This window comes from Cicer arietinum, chromosome 2 (assembly GCF_000331145.2).
Source record: "Cicer arietinum cultivar CDC Frontier isolate Library 1 chromosome 2, Cicar.CDCFrontier_v2.0, whole genome shotgun sequence".
Taxonomy (NCBI): domain Eukaryota; kingdom Viridiplantae; phylum Streptophyta; class Magnoliopsida; order Fabales; family Fabaceae; genus Cicer; species Cicer arietinum.
Genome location: NC_021161.2, coordinates 1,096,743 through 1,109,839, shown reverse-complemented (window position 1 = coordinate 1,109,839; position 13,097 = coordinate 1,096,743). Strand labels below are relative to the sequence as shown.

Below are 13,097 nucleotides of genomic sequence, written 5' to 3'. Positions count from 1 at the left end.
TTTAACATTGATTGTTAAAAATAATATATTAATTATTTAATTAATTTTCTCTTTAAATATTAATTCAACCTACAAAATATCAAGACTATCATATTAAATATTATATCTTAAATTTAAATAAATACTTTACAATTTGTATATAAATTTTTAGTAATATAATTAAATTTTTAATAGTATTTATAATCTATTTACACAAAAACAAATATTTTTAAAGCATTTATTCAGATAATTTTGTAAAGAGAATAAACTAACACACAAACCATAATTCTCCACGTCACATCATGCATTGAATTTTCACCTACTACAATATTATGTAGACTTAAAAAAAGGGCAAAAACTTGTAGGTGTAGATTGCTGGTTGGTGTTTAATTTCATATGTTGTGTTGTGTATACGTAGTAGTAGACAGTAGTAGTGCTTAACGTGTTACAAAAACCATGTCCATATTTATTTGGTCAATGTAGATGCTTCCTCTGGATTTGTCTGTCCATAATTTAGTATATTTTATTTTATTAGAAGTTGAAATTCGAACAATTGGAGATTATGTATATGCGAATAAATTAATAATATTTAATTTAATATTATAAAATGATAATTTAATATAAAATATTATATATAAATATGACAACTTTAAGATGTTTGAAATACCTATTTTTTTAGATTTGTAAATGTAAAAATTATTGATTAAAATCGGTAAGCGATCAAAGCTACTTTATCAATTTGACAAAAAAACGATTACGTCACTAAGATGAGAAAACAAAAAAACATTTCACTTATACAATGAAATTACACGAATGAAAAATTAAATTTATGTAAAAGTTATTTATTTAAATAAAATGAAATAAAAACTATTTGGAGGAGTAATTATAGATAAAAAAATAGTCATAAATTACTTTTTTTTATTAGAGGACGAAAAAGATATCTTAAAAGTTTAAATTTTGGAGAGACGAATGATGATGTTGTTTAGTATTATGTCTTATATTTAATTTTTTTAAGGATAAAAATAAGTTGAGTTCAGTCAAACTTTATATAAATAAATAAATTTTATTTCTTTAAAAAATTCAAAATTTAAATATAATCTTTTTTTTTTCAATATCCCTATTTTTCAAAAAAAATTTCACACTACTTTACGTTGATAAAAATACTATAATTTTAGACTTTTACTAGATCCTATCTTCATGGTACTATCATATAAAAAAAAAATCGAAAAGAGAATAGTCGGTTGCATCCTTAAAATGCAATATTTTTACTACATATAATGAGAGCATTGCTTGAAGGTCCTCTTTTGAAAATGGAAATGCTTTATATATGGAGATGGCTATTGAAATGTGTTCACTAAAATGCTTTAATTTCTATTTTTATATTTTGACAATAAAGGGGAATTCATTGAGTAGCTAAATATGTTGCTATAAAATAAGCAATACAAATAAGACAATTCTCAATTTAAATAGTGTCAATATAATTTAAAACAAATTTAACTAAATTGTGAATAAAAACATTTGCAGTTTTCTTGACTTGAGAAAAAAAAAAGCAGAAAAGGAAGACACAATATTGTGAGAAGCCTTAATAATTAGCCTTAAACAAGATTAGTTTAATTATTTAAGAGGGAGAATTAGAAATACCCCATACGAGCTTTAAGGATATTCCTATGAGGAAAGTAGTGAATTTTCAAATATTTACTCAACAAAGACAATCCTAAACAAAATCAAACTCCTGTTGATTTAGATCTTCTTATGTTATTGATTTTGAAGTGAAAAAGTCATTAAAAAGAAAATCATTGCGCTCTTTCAATTTCTAGTACAAACAAAACCACAAAAACATAACATAGTGAATATTACACAATGTGATTATAGTGTATATATTATTATATTTTTGCAAAATGGTTTTTCTTAACAATTTTTTTGCAAAATGTTTAATCACCAGAAAGAAAAAAAAAATGAAAAATACAAATGAATATGTAATATGAACTTACTGATGATATTTTGCTTCTATTTCTCTTTTTTATTTAAAATTCTCTATTATACTTTACATTGAAATTTATATATTAAAATATCATATTTTTTACCTTTAAGAGGTCGTATTGCAACCCTATACGTGAAGGATAATTTTCTTTTATTCTGCAATAAGAGATCGCATCTGAAATTGCGACCATCTATAATATTTTATTTTTTATTTTAATAAATGAATAATTATTAAATTAATAAATAAAAAAACAAAATTATATTAATAAAATCAAATAAAATTTTTAATAAATGAATAATTATTAAATTAATAAATAAAAAAACAAAATTATATTAATAAGATCAAATAAAATACATTTAATAGAAAAAAATACAGCGATTGAGTAGATGTGTCAAAACAAATAATATGCTATATTATCTTAACTAGAAAAATAAAATATCATGAATTTATACGGTTAATCAATCACAATCATTAGATCATTAATAATATTTGACTTTTGTCATATATACTTATAATAAAGGCTACCACCTGATTAGTCATGGTTGCTGACTATTTAAAACTTTTTACTCCGTTGGATGAAAATAAACTTTAAAAAAAAATCAGAAACTTATTTTACAAAATCTAAAAAAATAATTCTTTTTTAAAACTTTGGAGATTTTTATATATATTTTTTTGTTTTTAATATATTCCTTTAGTAATTCTATTTAAGAATGGACCACACACTCTGACAGTTCTCTCAACCAAAATATTAACTCTGATTAAGTTGTGAAAGTCAAACCTTATCTTCTAAACTTAATCCTTATTCCCATAGATTTTTATATTATCAAAAGGACGCGCATAAACTACAATAAAAAAATATAAATTATATTTAAAAAAGAGAAAGAAAAATAATATATAAAAATTTAATTTTTTAAAATGATACTATAAGATATGAGAAAAAGAGGCATACACTTATAGTACATTTTTTTATACCATCACAATAATATATATGTTCAAAAATCATTGATTGACTATATCAAAGAGTTTTACACCAATAATATATATCCATTTTGAATTTTATTTTTAAATGTCATGATTTAACCAAACTAAACTAACATAGTCCTGATTGGATTGGTTTAGTTTTTTTTCTTCTTTTTATTCATACGAAATTGTTTAGTTTAGATTTAGTGAAAACATATTTTAAAAATTGAATCACACTAACTAAATGCACAATTTTTTTATAATTTTATTTTTTTCTTCTAAAGATTAATTCTTTAAACTATCAATACACTCACAAATTCATTGAATCGATAGCCAAGGATGCTTTATTTTTTTGTTATAAATAATTTCTTGCTCAGATAACTTGTTGAGTTAAATAAATTTTTAATTTTTAATTTTTATAAAATTTTAAAATTTGTTTTTTATTTATGTAAAAAAGTGTATTATTTTTAGTCTTACAAAATTTTAGTGCTAGCAATTTTAGTTTATACTGAAAAGAAATATGTTTAATAGTCTTTTAACTTTTAAATTTCTGAGTGTTTTTTACAAGCACATTTAAATCGTTATCAAAATTTTCTTCACAAAAATTTAGAATTTTTTAACTTTAGATAAATTTAGTATGAATTTTTTAAATGTCAAAGTCCATTATAAAAGTAACAAAAATTTATACATAGAAATTGAATTTTAAATACATTTTTTTTTGTGGTCAACTTTTTACGATGTTTTAAACATATTTATAAAAAAAACTCAATAAAAAATATATATAGACATTTTAACAAAGACAAAAAATACTTACATAATAATTTTTAATAATTAAAAGGTTAATTTTTTAAAAAAGTTAAAAATAAAATTTTAAAAATATATTAAGACTAAAAACATATTTAACTCTAACTTCTTTTATTATTTTTTTGACATAAAAACTTCTTTTATTATATATAGAATAATTACACAAAACCGGCAATTACCTAATGTAGCTATACAAACAATCCATACAATATAAGAAACAAAATCCTAATAATTTCATGTCATTAATGAGTTTTGACTTTTTTATTACTGATTAATGGTTTTTGATATTTGCACGTAATAACATTTTTGTTACTATATCATTTCCATTTTAGATTAAAAAAAATACATAGCTGTACATACGCTTCTAAACTTAAATAGAAAGCTGCTAAAGAGAGAGTTTATAATAATAAACAAATAAAGCATGATGGCTGATTATATTTTTTCGTTTACTTTTTTCCATTAAAAATTATATAACAAAAAATCAATAGTCATATTGCGATCATATTACATGAATGTGTGTGTATAAGAAGTAAATTTTAAAATAATTTTTGATAATTAAATCTAAATAATTGATTTTCATTAGTAATACTTATAATTAATTTCTTACTTTCCAAGTTTATTCTCTAAAATGAATGAGTCTCTGGCTTTAGAATAATAGTAAATAATAATCCAATTTTTTCATATCCAAATATGTTTTCCTAACATGAGTAATACACATAAAAAAAAATTTTATACCACATAATGTGACACAAGTGATGAACAATAGGATCTTATAAAAATCTCATATATTAGTCTCCAAAATGGAGCGGGAATACCTTAGTTTATAAATAACAAAAAGGTACATATAAAAATATCATTACTTAATTACTTTCCATTTTTCCTCTAAGTATAATTTGCATTATTAACAAATGATTCTCTTACATTAAACCCCCTTGTTTTTCGTCTTCTCTTGTATCTGAGTGATGTTATAGAAAACCATGAAAACATCTAGTAAGCCTTTTCACAACTATGGCAAAAGTAAAACTTGTCCCAACCTATTGATCAAGGGATTGCCTTATGTTTTTACCTCTTTATTTTTAGCCTCTATTCTTAGTTTCTTCTTCTTCCTTTATTCTCCAAACTCTTTGATTCTTGTCCCTAAACAAGGTCATGACATCATTGAAAATCCCTCCCAAAAACAAGAACATCAACATGCCAATACATCAACACTTCCACCATGGAAATCACATAAGGGTATGTATATATGTATGTTCCAAAATGATCACATCTATATTTTTCAACCTTTATATTTGTTGGTTTGATTTTTTAGTCCTGAATTTCATTTAATATGTTTGTAACAATTGATTCAACACAATTTGTATACTTTTTGTTGAGATTCATTGAATTATGTTATTTGACACCATATAGTTTTGAGTTCAAAATATTAAGGAGAAAAAAATGGGAGGTATGTGGTGGAAAATGATTGAAATAATTTTTTTTAAACATGGGGTCATATAAGTCAAACCACATAAATCTTTGTGTATTTTTATGAATTTTCATAGTTTATGTTATAAATTTTTTAAATATTATATATATTTTTTTTCAGAGGAGAAAACATGTGACTTGTTTAAGGGTCATTGGATTAGAAGTATAAGAGATTCATCTTATTACACAAATTCAAGTTGCACAACTATTCCTGATAGTAAAAATTGTTTCAAGCATGGAAGAATGGACAATGATTTTCTCAATTGGAAATGGAAACCTGACCAATGTGATCTTCCAATGTTTGACCCAAGAATTTTCCTTCAAATGGTTCGTGGCAAGAAATTGGCTTTCATTGGTGATTCTGTGGCTAGGAACCATATGGATTCCCTACTATGTCTCTTGTCACAGGTTAGTGTTCTTTTTACACTTGGCACATTCACATAACACAAATGTTTTTTGTTTTTGACTTTTTTGGTGTGTTGAAAATTCTTTGCTTGAATAATAAGTGGAATATGATTCTTGTTAACAAAATTCAAGAAAGAGGAAATAAAAGGGTTGAATTTGATACCACATGATGTCTTAGCCCTTTCTTAGTTGCAATTCAGTTTCACATTTTGTCCTTAGTTGTAATTTGTTGCTTTTATTAATATTTGTGGATTATAAAGCTTTCAACAACAAAAATAAAATGATATTTTATTAATTCTAACTAAAACAATTTTTAGCAAGATATCGATTGACTTTACAACCACGTAAAAAAGACTTGATCCACCCAAATTGTAGTTTTGTTCTCCACATTTTGTTGCTTTGGAAATGGAAAAAAAATTAAAATTAAAATTAAAAGCACACTTCTCAAATGAGAGTAAAACCGATCTGATCCAAAGTTGAGGCACAGAGTAGGGATAATTGATCAATTTGGTGACTATTTCCAAAAAAAATTTGGGGGGGTGAAATTTTCAAATTTAATTACTTGTCTTTGTCAATTTCATTTCTTCTATTTTTAATTTTAATGGATAAATATAATATTTTATATTGACATCACTTATTGGGTCTCACATTATTTTTGCCATATGAGAGTAACTATATATATATATATATATATATATATATATATATATATATATATATATATATATATATATATATATGTATATATCATCAATCTTTTAGATAATTTTCTCGATCATTTTAAAGGTTGATTATTTGTAAACTCTTCATCAAATTGTCTGAATTACTTCAAAAAAGTAGAGGTGAAAAGTGATTTTGATATCATAATTTTACTTATTATACGATAAAAATCAATTAAATATGTTGTTATTCATTGAGCATTTATTTTTTATAAAGTTTTTGTTAGTATGATATTTTGACATTAATCTTTTTTTTTTTTAAATATGGAAAAGGGAATATGAATGATATCTCCACTTTTACCATCTTCGTACCTTAAAAAACCAATGCGTATAAACTCATGTTTAGGCCTCATGATTAGACTATGATTTTGTTTGTTTTATACTATAATGTTAAGTCAATCTTCATATCAGTTGTTGGAAACCAAGATCGATCTTAGTTTGTGATTGGAAAACGAAGATCAACCTTCGTATCCAGTTTTGTGTAATTTAAGTTAGTTGATTGTATGTAACCAACTAACTATTGTATGTAACCAACTAACTAACTAACAACTTAGTTAGTTAAGAAGAAGTTAGTCATAAACAATGTAATAGAGACTATGCATAAATAGTATACTCACATCAAAAAACAACAACAATACATTCAATTCATTCTTCCCTTTTGCTCAGTTTTCAGTTTTCATTAAAATAGATTGAAAACGCCAACAAGTGGTATCAAGAGCAAGATTTCAATCCCAAAGAGTGAAAACACAAGTGAAGTGTGAGGATCAAACACGAGTGTAGTGAGGATAGGTTCAAGTGCAAACAATGGAAATTTTCCAGCCCACATGCCATATTTTGATGGAAAAGATTGGGATAGATGGATAGTGCAAATTCAAGCATTGTTTGGATTCCAAGAAGTGTTGGAAATCATAGAGAAAGGATTTGAAGATCTGGGAGCCAATCCAACAGAGGAACATAGATCAAGATTCAAAGAAAACAAGAAGAAAGATTGCAAGGCCATCTTCATTCTTCATCAATGCCTTGACACGACCAACTTTGACAAAATTTCTAATGCAAAAAGTGCAAAAGAAGCATGAGACATTTTGGAGAAGTGTTATTCTGGTGGAACCAAGGCCAAGAAAGTGAAATTGTAGACCTTATAGAAACAGTTCGAAGTGTTGCAGATGGAGGAGCAAAAGAAGGTTTTAGATTTGATTTCAAGATTGAGGAGCATCACAAATCAGATGGCTAGCTGTGGAGAGAAGTTGCCTCAACAAAAACTGTGTGAAAAGATCTTGAGATCATTTCATCCCAGGTTCAACTATGTTGTATGCGCAATTGAAGAATCTAAAGACATTTCCGCATTGAGTCTTAAAGAGTTGCAGGGAACTCTAAAAGCAAGAGAGTTGAGAATGGATGAAAGAAGTGAGGGAAATTCTCGAAATCAGGCATTGGTAGCATATGCCAACAAGAGGGGAGATCAAAACAAGAAATAGAGGAAGAACAAATTCAAGAAACCTGAAGATAAGTCTGAATCTTCATCAAAAGAAGGAAATTCGAGTGGTAAATCAAAAGGAAATTCAAGAAACTTTGACAAGAAGAAGGTGCAATGTTACAACTGTGAGAAGTTTGAACATTTTGCAAATGAATGTTGGGCTGGAAAATGAGGGAAACAGAAGAAGAAAGGAGAAGATGAGACATGTGCTGCTCAAGAATGTTCTTCATCAGACTTAGAGACAATCTTGTTGTTGGCTACCACAAACGAAGAGCGATCTTCGTTTTCAGCCACAAACGAAGAACGATCCTCGTTTTCAGCCCCAGACGAAGAATGATCCTCGTTTTCAGCCACAGACGAAGAACAATCCTCGTTTTCAGCCACATACGAAGAACGAACTTTGTTTTCAAAAACAGTCTTGTTAATGGCCACCATAAACAAAGAACATTCTCCATCCCAGATATGGTTCCTTGATATTGGTTGTTCCAATCACATGACAAGTCATAAAGAATGGTTGGTAAATATTGATAAATCAAGAAGGAGTAAAATAAGGTTTGCTGATGATAGAACCTTGGAAGCTGAGGGAGCAGGCAACATGGTGATTAAAAAAATAAATGGGAAGACAGTAATGATAGAGAATGTACTGTATGTGCCAGGAATGAAGAGCAATTTGCTGTACATTGCATAGCTAATTCAAAAGGGTTTTCAAGTGATCATGAAGAATGATGCCTTAGAAATGCCTGATTTCAAGTGAGGGAAATTCTCGAAATCAGGCATTGGTAGCTAAATCAAAGAACATAACCTTTATCATCAACATACAAGCTATTGATATACAATGTTTGAACACAACAAGTTCAATTGATGAAAGCTAGTTGTGACATTCAAGATTTAGCCATCTTAACTTCAGAAGCTTGCAGCAGCTAGGAGTTAAGAAGATGGTGAATGGAATTCCTATTAATGATGTCCCTGAGAAGGTGTGTGAAGTATGTATGGCAGGCAAACAACCAAGAAATTCCTTCCAATCACAAGTGCGAGCAAGAGCGGAGAACGTTCTTGGAGTGATTCATAGTGACATATGTGGACCATTTGAAGTGCCATCATTATGAGGTAATAAGTACTTCATAACTTTTGTTGATGAATTTAGTAGAATGTTGTGGATCTATTTGATTAAAACCAAAGATGAAGCATTGGAAACATTCAAAAATTTCAAAATTAAAATGGAGAAACAAAGTGGAGAATCCATCAAGGTGTTAAGAACAGATGGATGATGAGAATATACTTCACATGAATTCAAGGATATTTGTATCAATAGTGGAATTGAACATGAGATAACAACTCCCTACACACCTCAACACAATGGTCTAGCTGAAAGGAGAAATAGAACCATTCTAGACATGACTAGAAACATGATAAAAGAGAAGTGATTGCCACTTAAGTTTTGAGGAGAAGCTGCATCAACTGTTGTCTATATTTTGAATAAATGTCCAACAAAGAAAAAGGAGAAAGTACTAGAAGAGATCTGGAGTGGAAGAAAACCAGTAGTGGGGCATTTATGAATATTTTGTGCTCTATGTTTCAAACATGTACCAGACCAGAAGAGAAGGAAGTCGCAAGACAAAAGTGAAACAATTATCTTGATAGGATATTATCCAACAAGTGCCTATAAACTCTATGATCCCATAAGAGGCAAAGTGGTGATTAGTAGGGATGTCAAGATTGTTGATCATGAGAACTGGAACTAGAAACAAAAGCAAATTGACAATAGCCAACACTTGGACTGGGAGCAAGCAACCAACAGCACAAACCAACCTTCACAAGTTCTTTTGCAAATACAGAATGAACAACATATTAGTGGAAATAGAGATGAAGAGGGAACTGAACCAAGCAGATCTCAAAGAACAAGGAAGCCACCAACTCATTTATAAGAATTTGAAGTGTACAATGACAGTGAAGTTGACAACAGTGGAGATTTAGTGCATTTTGCCTTATTTGCTGATGCATAACCTTTAAATATTGAAGATGCATTAAAGAAAGGACCATGGAAGAAAGCAATGGTGGAAGAATTGAAGCTGAATCCAAATCGAACAATTGCTAAGTATAAAGCTAGATTGATTGCCAAAGGATTCCTGCAAAGAACAAGCGTAGACTACTCTGAATTGTTTGCTCCAGTAGCCATAATTGAGACAATCAGGTTTGTGATAGCACTAGTATGTGCTAGGGGCTGGCTTATGTGGCAACTTGATGTGAAATCTGCATTTCTGAATGGATGGCTGGAAGAAGAGCTGTATGTCTATCAACCACCAGGTTTTGTGATTAAGGGAAATGAGGATAAAATACTTAGGTTGAAGAAAGATTTATATGGTTTGAAGAAAACACCAAGAGTTTGAAACAAAAGAATTGATGCATTTCTAATTAGCTCGGATTCATCAAATGCACAGTGGAATATGGAGTTTATGTGAAGCATTCCACACAAAATGGAGAGCCTGCAATGATCTTGTTGTGCCTATATGTTGATGACTTATTGGTAACTGGAAGCAGCAACACTGCAATTATAAATTCAAAGGAATCATGAAGGATGAGTTCGAAATGACAGACTTGGGCAAATTGAGCTATTTTCTGGGAATGAAGTTTGCTGAAACTGAAGAAGGTTTGCTGATGCATCAGAAGAAGTATGCTAGAGAAATTATGAGAAGGTTCAATATGGCTGATTGCAACCCTACAACCATTCCAATGGAGATCAATGCAAAGCTGGAAATTGAAATTGAAGAGCAGTTGGCTGATTCGACCTTATTCAAACAAGTTGTTGGTTCACTAAGATACATGTGCAATACAAGGCCTGACATCTGCTATAGTTTGGGAGTGGTAAACAGATTAACGGAGAGATCCAAGCACACTCATTGGCTGGTAGTGAAGAGAATCATGAGATATGTCCAAGGCACAATTGGGCATGGCATTATGTTTGCAACATATTTGAACAATAAAAATGAAGACTTAGTGGATACTCAGATTCAGATTGGTGTGGAGACAAGAATGATAGAAGGAGCACATCAGGGTATGTGTTCAAATTCATGAAATCACCAATAGCATGGAGCTCAAAGACGTAGTCTGTGATAGCACTATCATCATGCGAAGCGGAGTATATTCTATGCAGTCTGCCAAGCATTGTGGTTGGAATCATTAATAACTAAGTTGAAGATTGAAATTTGCAGGCCAATTCCATTGTTGATTGACAATATTTCAGCAATAAATCTGACAAAGAACCATGTGTCTCATGGAAGAAGCAAACACATTGAGACAATGTTTGACTTCTTAAGAGATCAAGTTGGAAGAAGCAAATTGAGGCTCATTTATTGTCAAACTGAAGTTCAACTTGCTAATTTAATAACCAAGGCTTTGAGGACAAGTAGATTTGAAGAGATGAGAAGATTGCTAAGTGTAAAATCACTTAGAAACTTGAATTAAGGAAAAGTGTTGGAAACCAAGATCGATCTTGGTTTGTGACTCGAAAACGAAGATCAATCTTAGTATCCAGTTTTGTGTAATTCAAGTCAGTTGATTGTATGTAACCAACCAACTAACTAACCACTTAGTTAGTTAGTTAGTTAAGAAGAAGTTAGTCAGAAACAATATAATAGAGACTATGTATAAATAGCATACTCACATCAATAAACAACAATACATTCAATTCATTCTTACCTCTTGCTTAGTTTTCAGTTTTCATTAAAACAGATTGAAAACGCCAACATCAGTACCATGATATTAATTAGTCATTGACATTCCATGAATTTTGATCTCTTTATTTTTTCCCTCATGAATGGTTTTGTCTTGTACTTGGTGAGAATGAAATGAATTATTCATTTCTATTTTCATGTAATAGTCTAAGCTAATTCTCTTTTAAGTTCAATCATTCTAGGATTATTTATATTCTTAAGCCACTCATTAAACAAAACCTTAGCTTAATTTTATGCCCAAATTTTTTACTTCATGTCACATATTTGAATTTTTGCAGGAGGAAACTCCACAAGATATATACAAGGATTCAGAAGATAGGTACAGAAAATTTTATTTTCCTAAGTATGATTTCAACCTCATAATGGTATGGAGCAGATTCCTTGTACAAGGTGAAGAAAGAATGGTAAATGGAACAGGCACAGGCATTTTTGATTTGCAATTAGACAAAGCAGATGAAGATTGGGCTAATGTGTTACATGAATTGGACTATGCAATAATCTCAGCTGCACATTGGTTCTTCAGATTAATATATTTACATGAAGGTGGAAAATTAGTAGGGTGTATTTATTGCAATGAACCAAATGTGAAAAATTATGACGTAGATATGGCATTAAGTTTAGTATTTAAAACATCATTAAAACACATTAATAATTGCAAGGAATGTGAAAAGGGGAAACTTTTGACAATTTTGAGGACTTTTGCACCGGCCCATTTTGAGAATGGTGTGTGGAATACTGGAGGTCATTGTAATAGGACAAGTCCTAAAAATGAAGGGGATGTTGATTTTGGTGCATTTGAATGGAAATTAAGGAATGTTCAAATGGAAGAATTTGAGAATGCAAAAAGTGAAGGGAAAACAAGGTTTAAGGTTGTCGATGTAACAAGGGCTATGATGATGAGACCAGATGGACATCCAGGTGAACATTGGGGTAATAAATGGATGAAAGGATATAATGATTGTACTCATTGGTGTTTGCCAGGTGCTATTGATGTTTGGAATGAGTTGTTGTTGGCTACTCTTCAAAGAGAGGGTTAAGGGATTATGAGTTTTTTTTGGGATCTGAGGCTCAAACTTTATCACATACAAAAAGATGATAATACATTTATATTTATTTTTTAAAATACCAAATGTTAATGTTGTTATTTTGAAAAAGGGAAGTTTAACTCATGAAATAGGCATTCATTTTTTTATCCGTACATGAAAACAATGTTACGATTGTGGTTATAATTTATTTGTTTTTTTATTGTCCACGAAATTGCATTTTTTTACTTTGTCTTTTTTGTTTATTCTGTAAATAAGATAATATAATTATCATCAGAAACTTATAAGATTTTTGAATTCAAATTCAAGACACGATGTTCAACATAACAATATCAATAATTGTCAATTAAGTTAGAACTTTGACTTTAATAATATAGATTTATGAACTATGAAACACTAACACAAAAATTAAAAATGACATGGACTTATTGACACTCATAATATTTTAATAATAATAATTACACGTATCAACACATATGAGAATATGTCTCCAATTTGAAGTTTTACGCGAGTCTTACCTAACCAACTTCCATTTAT

The 13,097-nt window shown here is 29.0% G+C and overlaps 1 protein-coding gene across 1 annotated transcript; it reads left to right on the top strand.

Annotated features, from left to right (window-relative positions):
• The first annotated feature begins 4,533 nt into the window (after positions 1-4,533).
• Positions 4,534-12,794, top strand: LOC101514313 (xyloglucan O-acetyltransferase 3). Its single transcript, XM_012712643.3, has 3 exons — positions 4,534-4,957; positions 5,310-5,596; positions 11,796-12,794. Exons 1-3 carry the CDS (start codon positions 4,702-4,704, stop codon positions 12,552-12,554), a joined length of 1,302 nt encoding a protein of 433 aa, XP_012568097.1. The 5' UTR covers positions 4,534-4,701; the 3' UTR covers positions 12,555-12,794.
• Positions 12,795-13,097: the final 303 nt, after the last annotated feature.